This window comes from Notothenia coriiceps, unplaced genomic scaffold (genome assembly GCF_000735185.1).
Source record: "Notothenia coriiceps isolate Sejong01 unplaced genomic scaffold, NC01 NC01_scaffold00000339, whole genome shotgun sequence".
Taxonomy (NCBI): Eukaryota; Metazoa; Chordata; class Actinopteri; order Perciformes; family Nototheniidae; genus Notothenia; species Notothenia coriiceps.
In genome coordinates, this window is record NW_011333040.1 from 5,457,295 (window position 1) to 5,475,729 (window position 18,435).

Below are 18,435 nucleotides of genomic sequence, written 5' to 3' on the forward strand. Positions count from 1 at the left end.
TGGTATACAGTACAGTGTTTCCCCTACGATGGAGTCATAGCAGCGGTGCTAAGGCACGTGGGCCCAGCATAATGTGAGCGCGGAGCGCGTGGAATTTTTTAGTGTGTGCGCGTTCGAAGTGCGCCCCGCCAATTTGTTTCTATGTGTCTGCCAGCACAAGAAAGGCTTTTGAGGTCTAGTACCAGGGCCGGTTCTAGCCAATTTGCTGCCCTAGATAAGATTTTAGGCGAGATTTTTTATATTTAAAGAATAAATGAAAAATCTCTACAAAATACAAATACATTACAAAAACAGAAACTTATTGACATGGGTAATAGACGTCAAAATAGCTTCAAATGTATTCAGTATTGTATGAACATGTTTGAATTGGGGGGTGGACGTGATATCCTCTAGGGGGGTCCGGGGGTATGCCCCCCGGGGAAGATCTTTTTGAACATTTTAAAGTAAAATGCTTCAATCTGGTGCACTTTGAGCACACAATTACTATAGACCTGGGGCCGTATTCACAAAGCATTTTATCTTACCGCTAGGAGTGCTCCTAACTCGCGCTAAAACATTTTACGTAGGAGTTTTTTCTTAAAAGTTATTCACAAAGCCGCTGAGACCTACTCATACTAAAGGTCTCAGCGGCTTTGTGAATAACTTTTAAGAAAAAACTCCTACGTAAAATGTTTTAGCGCGAGTTAGGAGCACTCCTAGCGGTAAGANCGTTTCTTGTAGCCCTCGAAAGGGTTTTGTCGGTGAACGCGGAGTTGTTTGGCTTTCTTGTCCGCAGCAGCAGAAAGCATTTTCGACTGTTTGAATGAATCAAAGTGGGTCGTCACCCTCGATTTTCTCTAAGACTTATGCTCCAACACACAGTTGCACGGGGTGCAGAATAGTTTCCCCCCACTTTCGTGAAAGACATCGGGGTACTGCTTTGCCCGGTCTTTAGCAGAAATGTTCGTCGTGTGAATTCCACACGTTCACTCAACGGTGTTGTTTACCTTCTGTGATGCGCGAGCTGATGACGTCGCGTGATCATCATCATTACTTCACTTCAAGACGAGTTAACTTTTTTTTTTTCAACTTTGTGTGGAAAAATGCGGGGATTATGCGGCCTTTTGATAAATATGCGGCCTTTTAAAAATCTGCGCCATTTTGCTGATTATGCGGTAAATTCTGCGATTGCAGAATCGCGTTTTTCTGGAGGGTCTATTTTATCAATGGTTCTGAAGAGTGTTTTCACCATTGGCTGGTATTTACTATCGTCTTTTTTGCAGTGGGAAATGTGACATTGAGAGAAGACGACAGAGTAAGGAGGAGGATGACGGAGAGGACACGGGCTCATCCAGTCAGGAGTTTGAAGATATAGGGTTGAGAGAAGAAAAGGCCTTTTCAGATTCTGAAATCAAGGTATACATTATTTAACATGCGTGTAGTGACATCTTTAACTAAAAGTATAGAAACAGATTTAGATTCAGTTAACTAATCCTCTTGTTCATGTTCGCAGGTGGTGCAAAAACGTGAGGAGCGAGGGAAGGTGTCGTCTATTAGAATTCGGAAAACTTTACCCAAACCTCAGAATAACCTGACCCCAATGGGCCTGCCCAAAGCCATCAGGTAAATACTCAAACACATGGAAGTTCACTCTAGACCTTGGGAACAGTATGTGATACAAATGACCCTAAACCCCACACAATGTTTACATACTCACTGATTTTGGTATTTAAAAGGCATCTCACTGCCTTCATCAGCAAATGGAGCTGACTCGGCTGTCATTGGTGTTATTTCATCGGGGTTTTGTACAACCAGCTTTAAAAAGTCAAGCAAAAGTCACTCTGCCTTTCCATTGGGTGAGCGTTTGAAAGTAGGTCAAATGCTATGAGGTCACTCTGCTATGCCATTGAAAATTAATTTATGTCAATACATGTCTGTTGTTTATTGAACACTTTGATCAATATTCAGACTGATTGCTATGTTTGTTTTTCTTCTTTGTCACATCACAGGCTGAAAAAGAAGGAGTTTAGTTTGGAAGAAATTTACACCAATAAGAATTTCAGCAAACCTCCTGACGGGTAAGATCAGTTACAGCACCGACTGTAATCGCACGTTAAATGATTAATATAAACACACACACAAAATATGTCATTTAAAACTTTTTTTTGTAGTCTTCAAGATGCAAATGTATGAAGGGCTTAGTTGAAGCATTGCTGTGAACACTTATATGTATTATTAGAAAATGTCTTCATATTTAAACTTCTAGTGCTCAGCGCCACTCAAACCATATTTAAAGGGTTTGTTTCATATAAAATATAAGAAGATCTTTAGTTATTATGATTGTTTATGATTGCCCCTGCATATCAAGCAGGCCTCCACAATGTCTGCTTTTAAAGCGCTTCTTAACACCCACCTCTTCTCCTTAGCGTATTCACATATTTTAGAGTGTTGCTTTTAAATTGTCTATTGTTTTTACTTGTACTTGTTTTATGGTGTGTGTGCTGAGTGATTGTTGTATGTTTGTTTATTTGACTGTACAGCACTTTGGTCTGGAGGTTTTAAAGTGCTTTATAAATAAAGCTGTATTGTTTAGATTTATCAACAGATTATGTTCAAATTTAAGAATTTAAAATCAAGCATGGTTCAAATCAGGAATAATCTTTACCTTTTTTAAAGATAACTCAGCATTTTCCAAACCTTCAAAAGCAGCTGTCAGCAGGACCTTGTCCACATTGAATTATAGGAATGGTTTAAGTGTACTTTTATTTTGTCACCTTTCCCTGTGAACACACCCAAAACCTGTTAGTATGCAGAGTGGATTTGTACACAGCTAGTAAGGCAAGGTTTGACCACAGGGTGGCACCAGAGGAATCACTCTTCACTCAAATCAGTTCCCAGTTATGTGAAACACAATAACTTCTCCTTAACAACTTGTTACATTCCCTTAACTTCCTCAACTCACTTATTAATAAGACTTTCTAACTCTGGTTTCAGCCGGCTGGAGACCATTCTCGAAGTGCCTCTCAATCGCAAAAATGGCTCAGAGTCTTGGTTCGGCCAGAGGCGAGTCAAACGTTTTATGGAATTCTTGGATGCCGGCGAGGTCCGAAGACCGAAGAAGCCCCTTGTTGGTGTCGGAAAGTCAGGAAATTCATCTTCCAGGAAGAGGCGAGGGGCCTTTGCTAGAGACGAGCCACCACTCAGCGTGCAGGACTCAGACTCCCTCCTCTGTGCCAAGCTCCATCAGCTGAACCTGTGGTTGATCCATGATCAGAACGACAGTTGACAGCTGCCTCTGAAAAGGCTAAATCACTGCAAGAGATCATTCTGTTAATATGAATATTCCAAATGCATTTCCAACATGAAGATTCACATGTGAATTGTTCTGCTCTTTTGTTGCCAGCACATATGAATGTTTTTGTGAAGTAATTAAAAAAAAAAAATAATGTTCTGTATTCTATATGTAGCCCTGCGAGAAGAACAATACATCATAGCACCAGAAATGTGTTGCCTCATAGAAGTTGGTTATAAACATGGTGGTAATCGCATTATACATGGCATGTTTGTCATTAATGCACTTAAACCTTGGCCGTCCATTTTCCCCCCGACAGCTTTCCATCTGTGACGAGTGAAACTGTCCATAAACAAATGTTGCCAGCCTTAAATTAAAAACTTATACAATATAATACCGTTTTCAGTATAGCTTACTTTTTCTTTCAGACCCAAAGTTGCAAATCTGTACAACCTCCCTGGGTAAGTCATGACACCGTTTTGTTACACTGCCCGTTTTCTTTTCTAAAAATGCAAATACAGTATGCATCTGATTTATTTTGCATTGTTGTGTTTGAGAGAAAAGCATTGTAACAACATATTGGTACTCCTTACCTGACTTTCAGCTTTATTGCAAGTGTGTCCATAAAGGCAGCTATTCTTTACTGATGCTGAATGTAACTTTAAAACATGCCAGCAAGAGATTTGTATTGGCTGTGGCCAATCCCACAACCAGTGTGTAGTCATGGCTGTCTGCAAGCGACATGTGTTAATCATTCTACTTTGTAATGTTCTTAGCAATATGTATCAAGTGTGTTTGTACATTCATGGCATAACAGGGTTTTTCTTGTATAAAATATAGCTCCCTTTAGAGAGCACTTTTAGTCAACAGTGGAGGTGTTGAAATTCCACTGCTGGCTTTATTACGTCCTGTTCTCTGGATTGATTTATGGTGTTGAAATGTGTATTGGAAAAGTAACTTCTTTATCTTTGTGTGTATGTTCTTGTTGTTGCCTAACTGTAAGACGTTCTCTTTTTATGGTGTTTTGTAGGTTTATTTGTTGTCATTTAAATGAGGAACTTTCAAGCAACTCTTAGCACAAGGTTTTTATTATGAAATATTTCTTTTTATATACATGTATAAAAGTAAAACATATTGACATTAATAAAAGTATTACGGTAACAATAAGATCATGCTTGCAACAAGCGCAGGGTCTTGTTCTGATGTAGCGCTGCCATGCCATTTTATTTTCTGCAAGGACCCCATCCTTGATGAACGAGTCCCTGTTCTCCACCTTTTTAGATTCACAGATTTAAGTAATGTATTAACTTCTGGAGTATCTGCAAGTGTATACGGTATCTAAGAATGATGTTATTGTAATGGCATTTAAGGGAATGACATTTTCTTATCTTTAACATATAATGTGTCATGTAGTGCCATGTCTCAAGTGAATTTGATATGGTCATTTAGATTTAGAATTTTCCAAATGTTCTCATTGTTAAATAAATATTACAGTATGTAAAAGTTGTAATGCTTTTGGTACTGTTTGTAAGTGTTGCGTAAAAAATATTATAAAAGGTTGAGAAGTAAAAAAAAAAAGAAAGTGTAATCTGGGACACTTCGTCAGCACAAGAAAGACTAAAGCTGCCTTTTTGTGTAACCAGTTTCCTCATATCTTCATGGATGATGTTTGTACTGTCCACTGTCTGTCAACATCCAAAGTCACTCTTATGGTTGTCTTCTGTAGAGGCCTATCAGAGTTTGTCATTCTATCAGCGTCAGGATGTATGAGATGAAGGCCATCAGTATGGGAATTGAAACCAGAATGGCAAACCATACCACGATGGAGATGATGCCAAATTTCCTTGCCCTTTTTAAGAAATTATTTCTCTCTTGGCCTGTAGTATTCTCAGCCTGTTGAAGTAAGGACAATTACATTGAATGTAGTGTTATATCAGAAAACAGTCAAAGAAAACTAGGGGTGCACAAGGCTAAATATCGTATCTACCAATGTTAATGTGTCTGCTCTGTGATTCGAGTCCTAATCCAAAATGTAAATGGATCTGCCACCAAGTTACTTGAAAATCTAGCCAGTAGTTTTTCTGTTATCTGCTAGCCAAACTGAGAGGTCAAATATGGACTCGGATGTAATATGCATTTATCTAGTTTTTAAGTTAGTCTAGTTTTTGGATTTAAAAAGACAATATTCAACCTCACAGCTGTTTGTGTTAAAAAGTAATTTAAAACAATTTGAAGTTTCTTTCTGACCTCCTGATCTTAACATAAAGGGACCTATCATGCAAAATGCACTTTTTGATGTCTTTTATACATAAATATGTGTCCCCGGTGTGCCAGGGAACTCACGCAGCGTCAAAAAATAAAACTCTCTCTTTTCCTCCGTACCCAAATCTCTAAAAACGGGGGTACAACGGAGCTGATCCAGATTTGCATCCGATGTGACGTAATATCAGAAATGTGGTCCCACGGCACTATCAGAACGTTTTTATCAATTTTTCTTTTTGAAAAAAAGCTTTATATCCAAATTCAGCACTTTTGAAATAGAGGGATATGAGGCATGACTAGAATGGGTGATCCGTTTGGTATTTTGAGCAAAACACTTCATAGACATGTTTTTGATATATCTGAGACTTATGCTATTGCCTAAAAATAGCATGATAGGTGCACTTTAAACCCAGTGGGTAGAAAAGTCTTCAAGAGGTCACCTTTCCTCTGTCACAAAGGTGGCTTTCACATTTTAATTAGGTTAGTTAGTTTGTGATGGCATTTAAAATTCGTTCCTGCTGATTAGAGCATTCAGCAGCAATGTGAAATGACGTTCAAAGAAGTTGAAATACCTTGACTGAATTGATCAGAGCCGTGATTCCGATGCAGGAGAGTCCACAGATGATGCTGCAGATAGCGAGTATCCTGTGGTTCCTGTCCTCGCAGCAGGAGGCGGCAGCACACCTCTCAGAGATGCTGATCACTGTAGTGCCCCCAGTCCGTGGGATGGTGTTCAGCGGGACCTCTTCCATTTTAATTTCACTCGTCTCCTGAGATTTGGGCATTTCTGCAAACTACAGAGCATATAAGAAAGGGTCAATTAATAATTAATAAAACAAAAAAGAAAACGTTTTGAGGAAGCAATATGCAAATGACATCTGAAAAGCAAAGAACCATTTTAGGATTTGTCTAAGTGGTGGATTTATACTTTTAAGTTTGTTAAGAGTTGCAAAAAAACATTGTTTTGAAGATAAAAGGACATGCGAGGAACTGATGTCACTGTTGTCTAAGGGCAAGCACAGCCTAGGTAAATGCTTATATTTTAACTTTTTCTTTTAGGAATGTTGGTCAGATACAATGGGACATCATTCCACTGAGTGCACATATTGTATTCAATCTTGTATGTTTAATTTATGATCCTGTTTCCAATCTGAACCTAATCACTTTTCTACTGACTTCAAAGGCATAATGCTGGCTACTCCCTTCATTATTAAACTTGAAAAACAGTGCAGAACACTGCCTGCATTCAGCCCTATTTTTTTAAGTCTGCACATGATAAAACCCTCAAAGAGAATGATAGATTTGATCAAATGTACGTATATTTTAAATGTCCCTTAATAATTAGACTCACTGACTCTCTGGAGATAAAAATAACAAAGGGATAGGGAAGTTATTGTTCAATTTTGAACAGGGTCAACTTCACAAACATATTCTTGATTTTTGTTGAATTGAACTCATTTGGTAGTGTCGATATCTCTATGTCTATATACTGTATGTATACATATCGAAATATGTTTTCCTTTTGTCTTATGTTGCACTTGATTTAAAGACACAGAGAAACAACAGGAAGTAAATGCTTTTCCTATTGATTTTTTCCTTTGTCTTTATACTAATTGGTTGGGTTTGTGTTTTCTTATGTGTTTTTGTATGTACTTTGAAGTTTACTTTTTAGATCAACCTCCTCTTAAACTTGGTATGTTTTTTGACAACAAATGATAACAAAGCCACAATCAGTTCAGGTATTATTCAACCTGGCCCAAGGGAACATCAGTTGTTTCAAAGGGTTTGAACATGATCTCCTTGAGAGAAATATCGCTACTTTCCTTAACTGATGGCCAAACTGGCGCATGCTGCTGGGTTGATTATTGCTAAAAGAACGTTTTCCTAAGTTGCCCTTGTGTCCTGTGTTCACCTCGTTTGATGCGTGAGCAGTTTGGGCTACACTACTCTGAACCACAATACCAGAAGTTTAAAGAATTTAAAATAACTAGTGCCTAGTCAAGTCTAAACATGTCCTTAAAACATATTCACAAAGTTTGTTTTTTGTTGAGCATAGGTATTTCCCTGAGCAGGTTATTTCCAACATGAAACCAAAAGTATCCTTTGAATGGTTCAACATGGGGCACAGTGTTCCCTTTTAACAACAAAAAAACTTGAAAAACTTGTATGATCACACTTTAGGAAAATAATGAAACCTCCTGCTTGGCAAATTTTCATGGGAGCATAACATGTAGGTTATCTAATCTAAGATTTGATCAAAGCGTGGTGCACAGAGTACCAGCACACTCGGCGTGTTTGTCATGTACGAAGAATGCAGTAGCAGAGAGTTGGACTGGGTTAATAATAGTTCTCTCATGTAATGATGCACACGCCTGTGAATCATTTGTAATGAGAAACGTAATATTTCCTGTCAGTGCTGATTACGAAACGTTGGTGAGAAAGATAAAGATTTCTATTATGTAAAACCAAATCTTGCAGGTGTTTCTTGAGTATAGTGAAAAGAAAATTAAAACGACAGACAGGAATACATTGTTAAACACAATAATTCACCCAGGTCTCTCTTGTAAAACAGATTTCAATAACTCAATGAATAAATTGTTACGTTAGAGTACATACCTGATCCAATCTAAAATGCAATGCTCCTCAGTCTGTCCTGTGTATCCAGATTTATATGAAAATCTTAATGAAGTAGCAGGCAGGTGTTTTATCTTCTTTTGCCTTTAACAGTATTCCAGTTTAAGGTGACAGCTGCCAAATGAAGTGTCTTTCTTCCTTTATATATGAACGGATGGGTTAAGATTTCCACGAGTGGTCATCCAGACACAATAACTGTCAATGTAGTGGGAATTCAAAAAACAAACAGCTTCAAGGCCCGTCCCTACTGTGAAAGCCCTGAGCCATATAAGTTGTTGAGAGAGAGCTGGGAGCGAAACTCTTGTGAGAAACTTCCACGCCCATTTACTGTGGAGGCACTTCCCTTCTTCTCTTTCTTGCCACACATAGGCTACTTGTCAACCCTTCGATCATCCAGTTACATTAGTGCTCATATCCTGTTATCTGTCATCGAAGCTTAGGCTTCCTCTTTCTTTCGTTAGTCACAGTTTTACTACACTGCACAGTCCCCCCACTTCTTTCCCATGCAGCATACCAGAGGTCTTGGGAAAGGTGTGTCAGCACTTGCCTTGCCTGAGGGTGAAACAGCCACAGGTTCCAACCTGCCTCATTGTTTTTCTAAGATTATCTTGGAAGAGTATCGGACATTGTGACTTTGAACAACACCTTATCTCAACTTGAAACATATACTCTTTGCTTTGGTTCCGAGGGTCGAACAGGTTTCTTCTTGGCCATGATATATTTGTTCGCATGCCTCCATCTGCTTTATGACCCAGAGATAAGAAATATTTACTTCCACTTTGCTCAGCGATAGACAATTTCCTGACTGCATTTTTCCACAGCTGATACCACCCTCTGTATACCCTATCAGACCGCCGAATCTTTCCTCACCGAGAAAATAAAGTAATATGGGAGGAATATGATGTGTCACCTCCTCCTATTGTTGTGGCTCAGACGTGTTGACTGCATCATATACTAAGTATTAATCATCATGTCCGATGAATTCCTCCCTGTTACCAGACAGCACAACAATGGGAAGTAACGCCAATGGAGCCACATGTTAAAATGATAGTTATAAATCTGCTTTTCAAACTCTGGATACATAAGAAACGTGAGTGAAGTTGAAACTAGTTAGAATCAATGTTTGGATGTCTCTAAATATAGCAACAACAAACCAGGCTTTTTCTCACATCAGAATTAGTGGTATGAAAAAAGAAACATAAATCAAAGGTTAACGGGCCTACTGGGCACCGGCCCAGGGGCCCAATAGGTCAGGGGTCCTTACTTACAAAACCAGGCTGAAAAGAAAAATACTAAATGATCACAAACATTCACAAAACAACTAGAAACAACCCAGAATTGGCTAAGGGGATGTAAAATGACCACAAAGACAAGCAAAATGATTTAAAACAGATTCAAAAGAGCACAGAGATTCAAAATGACCAAAATAGATGCAAACAAGATTTCAAATGATGAGGTTTAAAATTACTGCATTTACTTTCTGTTGGGGAATTTTTTTTTTCCAAGGCCCATAACTTTGATCCAGTTCATCAGTTTTAAACTGTCCTGACTGAGCACACGCACCTGTAACCTTGACTACTGTGCTCTCAGTGTTTTGTCTCCCTGTTCCTGCCTGTTGGCGTCAGCTGATAGAGGTATTATGCTTCTATCTTGTTGCACAATGTTGATTATTCTCTCAGAACTAGCTAAATACATGGGTCTGTGGTAGAGTTCTTCAGAATTGATTGTGGCATCTCAACCGTGTGGTCAAACCGTGGCTCGTGACATGTCTTGTGAATTCTCCGGCTGCAGCTCCAAATAAACCGTCTTCAGAAGTTTCCCCCACACTTTCAACATAATTTTATTGTAAGAATAGTCAACACTTAATCTGTATCTGATCAAAAATAATTTACTTTGTCGGCATTCATATAAATAATTCAAGATGGACTAGTTTTTTATTGCAAAATCAAGTATTGAATACATTTTTTTTTAAAAGTGTTTTTTAAAAAAATGGTACTTCTCTATTTATTTATTTTTTTAAATGCCAGTGACTTCTATTTAGTATTTTCAAATCAGGAGTTTTCAACCCTTATTAATTATTGGACCGTTTCCATAAACTCCGCCTTAGACTCCCAATTGACCAATCAGCAATCTCCAACCTGTGAACGCGGAAATAAACACGGAAGCGCGTCATAGATAAACACGACACGTATATTGTGTCGAGTTTCATGCTGTACTAACATAAATGGGCTAAAAGTAAATACATTCCAGCAGATTTCACACTGTAGTATAATTCTGCTTTTTAGTTTAGTCAGCCCGCGTGTCTCTTGGTCCTCACAGGCTAAATGGAGACGGACAGATGTGTGGTTCTGGCCACAGAGAGATATGGCAGCTCCGAGTCCTGGAAGTATTGTGCAGGCGATGCAGTGTTAGAGAGGACAAGAGACGAGAGGGAAGGGGAATCAAGAGGAAACATCATTGTTCGAAGTTTCAAAGTAAGGATTTATAAGCTTTCTATGTCCAATAAAATAAAATATGAGATGTAAAATCTGGACTGGAAAATATATTCAAAATCCAAGATCCAACCCTCCCCCCTGAGACACACATTTGAACTTCTTATTTCAGAGTGTCTTTCTGCCTCAAGGCTATCCAGAAAGCGTCAGTGAGGATTACGTGCACTACCAGTTTTGGGATACTGTGCAGGTACAGTAAATGGTTCACCACAACAATTAAGATCATCACCTTCTTCATCAGATGAAAACTCCTGTCCCTTCTCTCTCTCTCTCTCTCTCTCTCTCTCTCTCTCTCTCAGGCTTTCTGCAGCTCTCTGTCAGGGACTCTGGCCACTCAAGCTTCTCTCAAAGGTGTGGGTGTTGGAAACCAAGAGGCAACAGTGGCAGCAGCCACAGTGACCTGGCTACTAAGAGGTGACACCTTGAAAAATACCATTATTGTACATTTCTCTTGCATTGGGAGTGCAACTTTTGAAAGAATGTTTCTCCTGCAGATGGAACTGGCATGTTGGGAAGAATCCTCTTCGCTTGGCAGAAAGGGTAGGCTCATATTTTATATTATATTTGTGCCCCTTTTTCACTGATGTCAATTTCGCTTTATGATCAGTTTTGTTGTCTTAATTTCAGGAGTAAACTAGACTCTGAGGCCAAAAAATGGAGGTATGCATGGTGAAGAGGCACTAAATGAAGACAATTAACAGTCTACGGTCTGCTCATTAACATGAACTTTTTCTTTTAAATTCTTACCAGACTTTTTGCTGATGTTCTCAATGACATTGCCATGTTCATGGAAATATCGGCTCCATACTTTCCTGCTTGCTTTACCCTGATTGTGTGTACTGCAGGTGTATTCAAGGTAAAAGGACACCTTTTAAATAACTTTAGCCCAATGTGATTACAGTTTAAAACTTGGAGTCACCGTTTTCTTCTCTAAGATAAACACTTTTCTAAATAAGTGAACCTTGAGCTTTGTTTTTCGAAGATGAATGTTTGATTTCACAATATCAAGAACAATCATTCAAATACCGACTGTTAATACACTTCTAAATTCACAAATACCAGTCATAAAGAAACAGAGTCCTGACAAATAAGCTTTAACTAGTGGTTCCCAAACTGATACAAGACTCCTGCGCATCTTCTCCAGTCTCTTGTTGGAGTGGCAGGCGGTGCGACCAGAGCTGCTCTGACGGTTCACCAGGCTCGCAGAGACAACATGGCTGACATCTCCGCCAAAGATGGCAGTCAGGTATTCAACTTATACAACTTATTTTGTCAGACTGTTTATTGTAGATAAGGGGGAACAGCTTGATTACTTGTGAAGAATAACATTGTGGTTTAGTGACAATGATCCATAAAGTACAATACCAGGCCCTTGATTATGAACTTCAATAGATTTATGCCAGAATGGATTTTGTTATTTACAGATATGCATGTTCTACTGTAACATATCTAAACAGTTTCATTTCATAACAACTACTTTCTCACATTTCTGATGTGCTTGCAAAGAAGGAATGTAATTCTTCTCATCGTGTCTTTAATTCCTCACAGGAGACTTTAGTGAATCTGGCTGGACTACTGATCAGTTTAATCCTCATTCCCCTTGTCACTGATAATCCAATGTAAGTGTTGTTATAGATGAATAATTACCATAAGATTATTATACAGTGAATCATATTTGACCTCTTTCTCCCCCTCAGACTGACTCTCAGCCTCTTCTTCTTCTTCACCATCCTCCATCTCTTCGCCAACTACAAGGCTGTGCGTGCGGTTGTCATGGATACCTTTAACGAGGCGAGGCTTTCAATCGTGCTGCAGCAGTACCTTCGAAACAAACAGATCCTGTGTCCACTGGAGGCCAATCAGAGAGAACCAGTTCTTCTGGGTAATAATAATGAGTTTGCTGACATTTGATTGACTATTTTATGTATTATGTAATATACAGTACAATTTAGATATTATTAATACTTATCATTTTATTGTCTTTTTTCCTTTTGAAATAACTTATAAACCTATATATGTTATAACTATATAACAGTTACATAATTTCCTGCTACTATGTGAAAACATTCAGCATTCTATTGAAGTCATGCATTATTTAGTTATGCCTGAATGTAAGCTGTTTTGTCTTAAAGTAAAAAATTAGTTTCAGCGATGATACGCAATAAATGTCAATATGATAACTCTGAGCATTCAAAATTAAGATATGTTCCTTTTTTTCTCTCTCCAGAGTTTAGGAAAACTATGCCAATAAAACTTGGAGTGAGGCTACAGGAAGTTGTACAAAGGTAATATCAGGTTTCACTCAAAACAACACAATAATGAAGCAACCATACATTTTCAACAAAATGTAGCAAAATGTATTTGCTTATTATTTTGAAGTCCGGCTGAACTGAATTTGGCTTTGAAGGAAAACAACCTGCCTTACCTGTTGGGAGTAAGAAATGGTATGTAATCTTTCAATCCCCACTACAGATAAACTTGATAAAAAGCTATAAAACATTCCTTAACCCTGCTGTGTTCTTCTCAGGATGTGTACATGTTTGTTTGAGACCAGAAGCATCAGTACATGATGAAATCAGAGCGATGTGCCAAGCTGTGTGGCTCAGCAGCGTCCTGAGCCCTCTGACTTCCAGAGATCATCTGAAACAGAAGAGTAAGCCTTTACCTCCATTCATTTCTTTACCTTACATAAATAAAAAAGATTTTTCGGATTCACATGCTTTATTATGTTTCAAAAGGTAACTGGGAAATGGTGCATGAGAGTCACAAGTTGATGCACACCATTTTCAATCCATTTCTCACAGGTGAGCACTAAACAGTTTTAACGTACATATCACAAACGTTACCCTGTGTAGTTTTAACATTTGAAAACATTTTTTCTCTTATAAATTCCAGGTGTGGAAGCTGCAGGATGGGACATAAAACGAACTTTACTTGACTGGGACGAGTGGAGAGTGGAGTGGAAAACAAAAAGCAATTGAGCTGTGAGACTTCTGCAGTGCATTGTTTATTGAACATTTCTGAATGATAATTAAACAGTGACATTTTTAAGTATCCCTTGTTTGATATTTTTTGTAATCAATTTGTATGATAAATGTAAAAGGAAAAAAATATTTTTGTATGTGAGGACTTTGATTTTTACGGGTATATTAAAATTCAAAGCTGGGGGGTCAGTGAGTGAATGTTAATTGAAGGGGATTGCTCAAGTTTTTTTTCATTATTGTCTTAAACTGTACAATACATTGCATGTAAATGTGTTTAAATGTTTCAAATAAACAAAATATGACTGCCATTCAATATGTTATCCATGAGGTGGCGTTGCAGGAGATTCCTTTCGGTTCCTGTGCAAGAAACAACATCCGTTAGAGAAACCTTTGTGTCTCACATTTTGTAGGTGGAAAATAAGCACTTCCGGTTCGTGTATTTAATGAACGTATGCTGTCAATTATTCAACAACAGGGTTGAATCTTTATATATACAGTCTATGGGTTGAATACAAGAAAAGTACACATTCACATCTAAAGAACCGCTAAATAGTATTTCATTTCTGTAGGGTTTATTTTAGACTTAAAAGGTTTCAAACCCCTCATGATATTATTTTTGAGAATTCTGACCGGATATTGAAGTGGTATTTTCTTTTTACTTGACTACTCTATCAAACAAATATCTTGGCCACAATATCAGTGTGTTAGTCTCAAATTAAACAACCTTGTGTCCTAAATGGGAAGATATAAATGTGCTTACAATTGCGAAAGCTCCAGCGAGACCGATGTGAAGTATTTTAAGTGAGTTTTACCATTATTCACTCGTAAACAGGGAAGACCTTGCAGATTTGTGGAAAGTTAAGCTAATTTAGCTAACAAACATCAGCATGAATCACATTAGGTAGCCACTTTTTGGTTTCCCGGCGTAGTGTTTCCAGCTCGTTTTTATGTTTTATCTAGCAATGCTTTTTAAGTATAAAAGTAAACATGATGAGCCTAATGGGGTATAGAAAAAGTCATTGAAATCTTTATTTCTTGCTCTTTCAAAATGAAAATAACGCACATTTCAAATATCATTTTAAACAGTCTGGACTCTCTGTGAAAATGTAGTCATAATTTGACAATTGTATGTGTTTTTGTTAACGAGTTGTTCTATGTGGTCTAATGGTTTCACCAATTTGAAAGTGGGTTTTAGACAGACACTGTTAATTTGATGAATTGCAAATAGAAAAATTCAAGGCAAATGTTACAGTCTTTAAAATGATAATAAGTTAATAATGTCTGTGCTACTGTAGGTTTCCCCTGTACAATCCCAGAAAACTGAAAAAATGGCTTCTCAACATGAAGTGGAAGGACTGGACGCCATCTCGCTTCTCAGTGCTGTGCATCGACCACTTTGAGGAACAATGCATCGACAGATCAGGAAAATGTGTGAAACTGCTAGAAGATGCAGTTCCAACCATGTTTTCATCCCCTGGCGATGCACAGAAAAGGAAGGTTTGTATGTTGCCAACATTTTTTTCAGAACAAGATATTTAAATTCTTTAATTGGCTAGCTGCTTCATCAAAAAAACGTCTTTGTCCTTTCTTGATCATTCTCTAATATATATCTCATATGTAATTACTGTCCACCTGATGTAGGCTTCCAGCACCCCAAGAAGTAAGAGGAACAAGGTGAGAGCATATTGTATTGACATTTAACTGTAATAAAACATTTGAGCTTTCTTTGACTGAAGTTAAAAATATAAATCAGGGACCTCAATCTCTGAAACAGTGTGTGGTTTTCTGCATTGTGAACGCAGCCCCCTGGTGTTAAAGCCTGTCACACGAGTCCACCTCAGTCTCCAACAAGGACTCCTGTCAAGGCAAAGAGAAGAGTCCAGAGCAAAGAAGCCAGACAAACAGAAGAGCCTGCTGGGTATGTTACTATAGAAAGTGTATTTAATCAAGTTTGTACCCATTTGTATTCTTGCCTTTTTAATGCATCTTGTTGTCTTGTTTGATATCAGAGACAAAGACCCAAAAAAGTCAAATGACAAATGGAGGATTATTGTCGATGAAGGGCTGTTGAAGATAGAGTCATTTCCACATTTCTTCCACGGAGATTATTGCGAACCACGTGTAAGTGATGTTATTATATATAAAATATAATTACAAATTAGTGTTTTGATAATTTTAAAAACAAATACATATTTTTTTCATAGCATAAATCAGGGCATGTATGGTATGACATTAGGCAGATTAAAAGCCTTATGTTGTTGGATATTTACCATAATTATTAAGTTTATTATCCATTACTGTTCTTACATTTTTCTAATATGATTATTTTTTATTTTTCACACACACCCTCAGGATATTCAGTGGGCTCCAGATGACAATTTAAGTGTATGTAGTCTTCATGATTTGAAAATCCAATATTTGCCTTTTAAACTTGGACTTCTATATTATGATGTATTTTAAACAAGTGCTCTTCTGTAGTGTTCACAGACAGCGAGTGAAGATCCCGAAAAGTTGATAGAGGTATGTTACTCTGCGATAATCTGATTTTAATGGAAACAAATAAATACAAACTAAATGGATTGGGATTCTTATTGCAATGGCATGTGTGCACGATGTGATGGCAGGTGAACGAGCCGTGGCAGTGGCTTGGCCTGGATGTCAGGGGTCCGCTGCATCAAACACTGAACGGGCACAAATACATCTTGACTGTGACGGACTACTACTCCAAGTGGGTGGAAGCTGTGCCGATGCAGTCTTGCCTCCCTCCAGATGTGGCAAAGCAAATCGTGGACATCATCGCCCACTTTGGATACCCGTTCAGAATCCTCTCCAGACTACCTCATGACATAGTCCACAAAGTGAGTACATTGTTGATTGAATTGATACTTTTGATAACTGCCCCTTTGTAGTCATTGTAATTGCCAGACTTGTAAATAGCTTCCATCTCAATATTCAATTAATCTCACATAACCATACTTTTTTTATAGAAGTTCCTGAAAACTAACCAAACTCCCTACAGATATTAGTTATTGTATTGGTGCAGTATTGTTTCCTTATCGACCAGTTTCTCACATGTACACTGTGTGTTAGATCAACAGAGAACTGAAAGATCAGCTGAAGGTCTCCATGGCTCTTGTTGTCTACCATCAGCAGACGGGCACTTTGGATTTGGTCACACAGCAGATGATTGACAGGTCTGTACTTTACATACAGAGATGATTTGCTCTCTTATTACTATATCTGTATTTCTTTGGTGCATTTCAGAGGTCCAAATGTATGTGTCATGGACACATTAAGGTCACTCCTGGAAATGAAATGTTTCTTATTATTCCAACATGTTTCCTTTTTGCTGCTCCCTAACAGGATGGTAAGTGATCTAATAGAGGAACATGCGCCCGACTGGGATGTCTATCTGCCTGCCAAGGTTTTCAGTCTGTGTTTCAAAGAGCATTCAAAAACAAAGGAGAGACCCTTTTCAGTGCTCTGCTGTAAGGGACCAGAGCCTGTTCATTCCCCCAGAGGACTGGATGTAAGTGCAGGTTCTAAGCATTTGACTTGTCTATGATAAATACACACACGCTGTAAAATGACTCTTGTTTTATTGCCTGTTTGTTCCACAGTATGTTTACTCCAAGATCCGGGAGAGTGCTTTTGTTGTGAGATAAATATTTAAAGTTTATTTGGTGAGTTGAATACATTTTCAAACGTTTATGTGTCCAAATCTATGGTCCAAATGCATACCACATTTGTATATAATATTAAGAAAATTCTGGTGTACTGGTGAATCATTTTGGCATTTTTTAAGGTGTTATCCAGAAAGAGAAATTCAATGAATTTGAAAACATTTTAAGACAAGTTTGAGGATATTAGGGTATTTTTTAACAGTTTACTTTGATGTTACCAATTGTTTCTATTATTGTTTTACAGGTCAATTGATGTGGAAGGAAATCGGTTGGTGTCATCAACAAAGCGGGGAAGAAGGTTATTTTATGACCGATCAAGAACTGTCATGGAATTGTGCTAGATTTCTGTTGGTGATGTTAGTTTGAGTCTTGTAGATAAAACAATGATTCACGTCAAGATTCTGTGAGTTGGACCTTCTGTTACATAAGGTCCTAAATCATACTTCTTGAGCAACTGTGAGACAGCTGGAGTCCAGTTATTTTGAGTTTGAACATTTTAGGCCTCTTTGCCTTATTGTTTGTTGTTTATGGATGTAAAATGTAAAACATGTATAATAACTTTAAATGAGAATTGTGTTGACTATGTGGCATTTTGCAAAATGAGACTACGAAAAAAACACTCCTGCGTAGTCTATATGTTTTTGAAATAAATCAACTTTTCAGCAGTCAGCTTTATGTGTTAACATGAAAAAGCTTTTACACAAATAGGAAATCTTTTGGAGAAATAAAAAACGAAAACACCGTCTAGGTTTCAGGAGCATGTTTCAAGTGACACATTTTCTAGTATGCCCATTCTATTTTATTTAGTTTATAAATTATAATTGTTTTTATTATTAAAACCACCTTTCTAAGTAGTATTTACCTGTTTGTGTAGGTTTTTAAATGATTGTAATTCTTTCTGTATCACACTTTGATGCAGCCTCTTATCTGCCAACCAGAAGTCATTACAGAAAAACAGACCTCTTTCACATTTTGTCACACCTTGCTTAATTTGTTATTCTCAGCTGCTGTCAGTTCAGCTGTCACACTCACTGCAGTGACAGCTGCCTCGGGCTGAGAGGAGGAAGTTTAGTTCTTCCACATGAAGAAAAGCAACCAGTTAAAATAAT

The 18,435-nt window shown here is 37.8% G+C and overlaps 3 protein-coding genes across 4 annotated transcripts; all 3 read left to right on the plus strand.

The window, feature by feature from the left end:
- Positions 1-1,257: 1,257 nt before the first annotated feature.
- On the plus strand, positions 1,258-4,778 carry LOC104943916 (proline-rich protein 14-like). The gene is made up of 4 exons (XM_010769386.1): positions 1,258-1,395; positions 1,493-1,602; positions 1,989-2,057; positions 2,974-4,778. Exons 2-4 carry the CDS (start codon positions 1,580-1,582, stop codon positions 3,263-3,265), a joined length of 384 nt encoding a protein of 127 aa, XP_010767688.1. The 5' UTR covers positions 1,258-1,395; positions 1,493-1,579; the 3' UTR covers positions 3,266-4,778.
- Positions 4,779-10,325: 5,547 nt separating this feature from the next.
- Positions 10,326-13,951, plus strand: rusf1 (RUS family member 1). The gene is made up of 14 exons (XM_010769378.1): positions 10,326-10,641; positions 10,772-10,849; positions 10,959-11,073; positions 11,154-11,199; positions 11,287-11,319; positions 11,410-11,515; positions 11,804-11,905; positions 12,208-12,278; positions 12,357-12,541; positions 12,887-12,944; positions 13,039-13,103; positions 13,187-13,312; positions 13,398-13,463; positions 13,555-13,951. Exons 1-14 carry the CDS (start codon positions 10,492-10,494, stop codon positions 13,638-13,640), a joined length of 1,287 nt encoding a protein of 428 aa, XP_010767680.1. The 5' UTR covers positions 10,326-10,491; the 3' UTR covers positions 13,641-13,951.
- A 349-nt stretch (positions 13,952-14,300) lies between these two features.
- LOC104943890 (uncharacterized) lies at positions 14,301-17,995 on the plus strand. 2 transcript variants are annotated; one of them, XM_010769361.1, is made up of 12 exons: positions 14,301-14,444; positions 14,939-15,140; positions 15,285-15,317; positions 15,446-15,561; positions 15,653-15,764; positions 15,996-16,028; positions 16,122-16,163; positions 16,268-16,501; positions 16,734-16,837; positions 17,007-17,172; positions 17,264-17,326; positions 17,571-17,995. In XM_010769361.1, exons 1-11 carry the CDS (start codon positions 14,380-14,382, stop codon positions 17,306-17,308), a joined length of 1,152 nt encoding a protein of 383 aa, XP_010767663.1. In that variant the 5' UTR covers positions 14,301-14,379; the 3' UTR covers positions 17,309-17,326; positions 17,571-17,995. The 2 variants fall into 2 exon arrangements, with proteins under 2 accessions (XP_010767663.1, XP_010767670.1); XM_010769368.1 differs by having other exon boundaries at positions 16,131-16,163.
- The last annotated feature ends 440 nt before the right edge of the window (positions 17,996-18,435 follow it).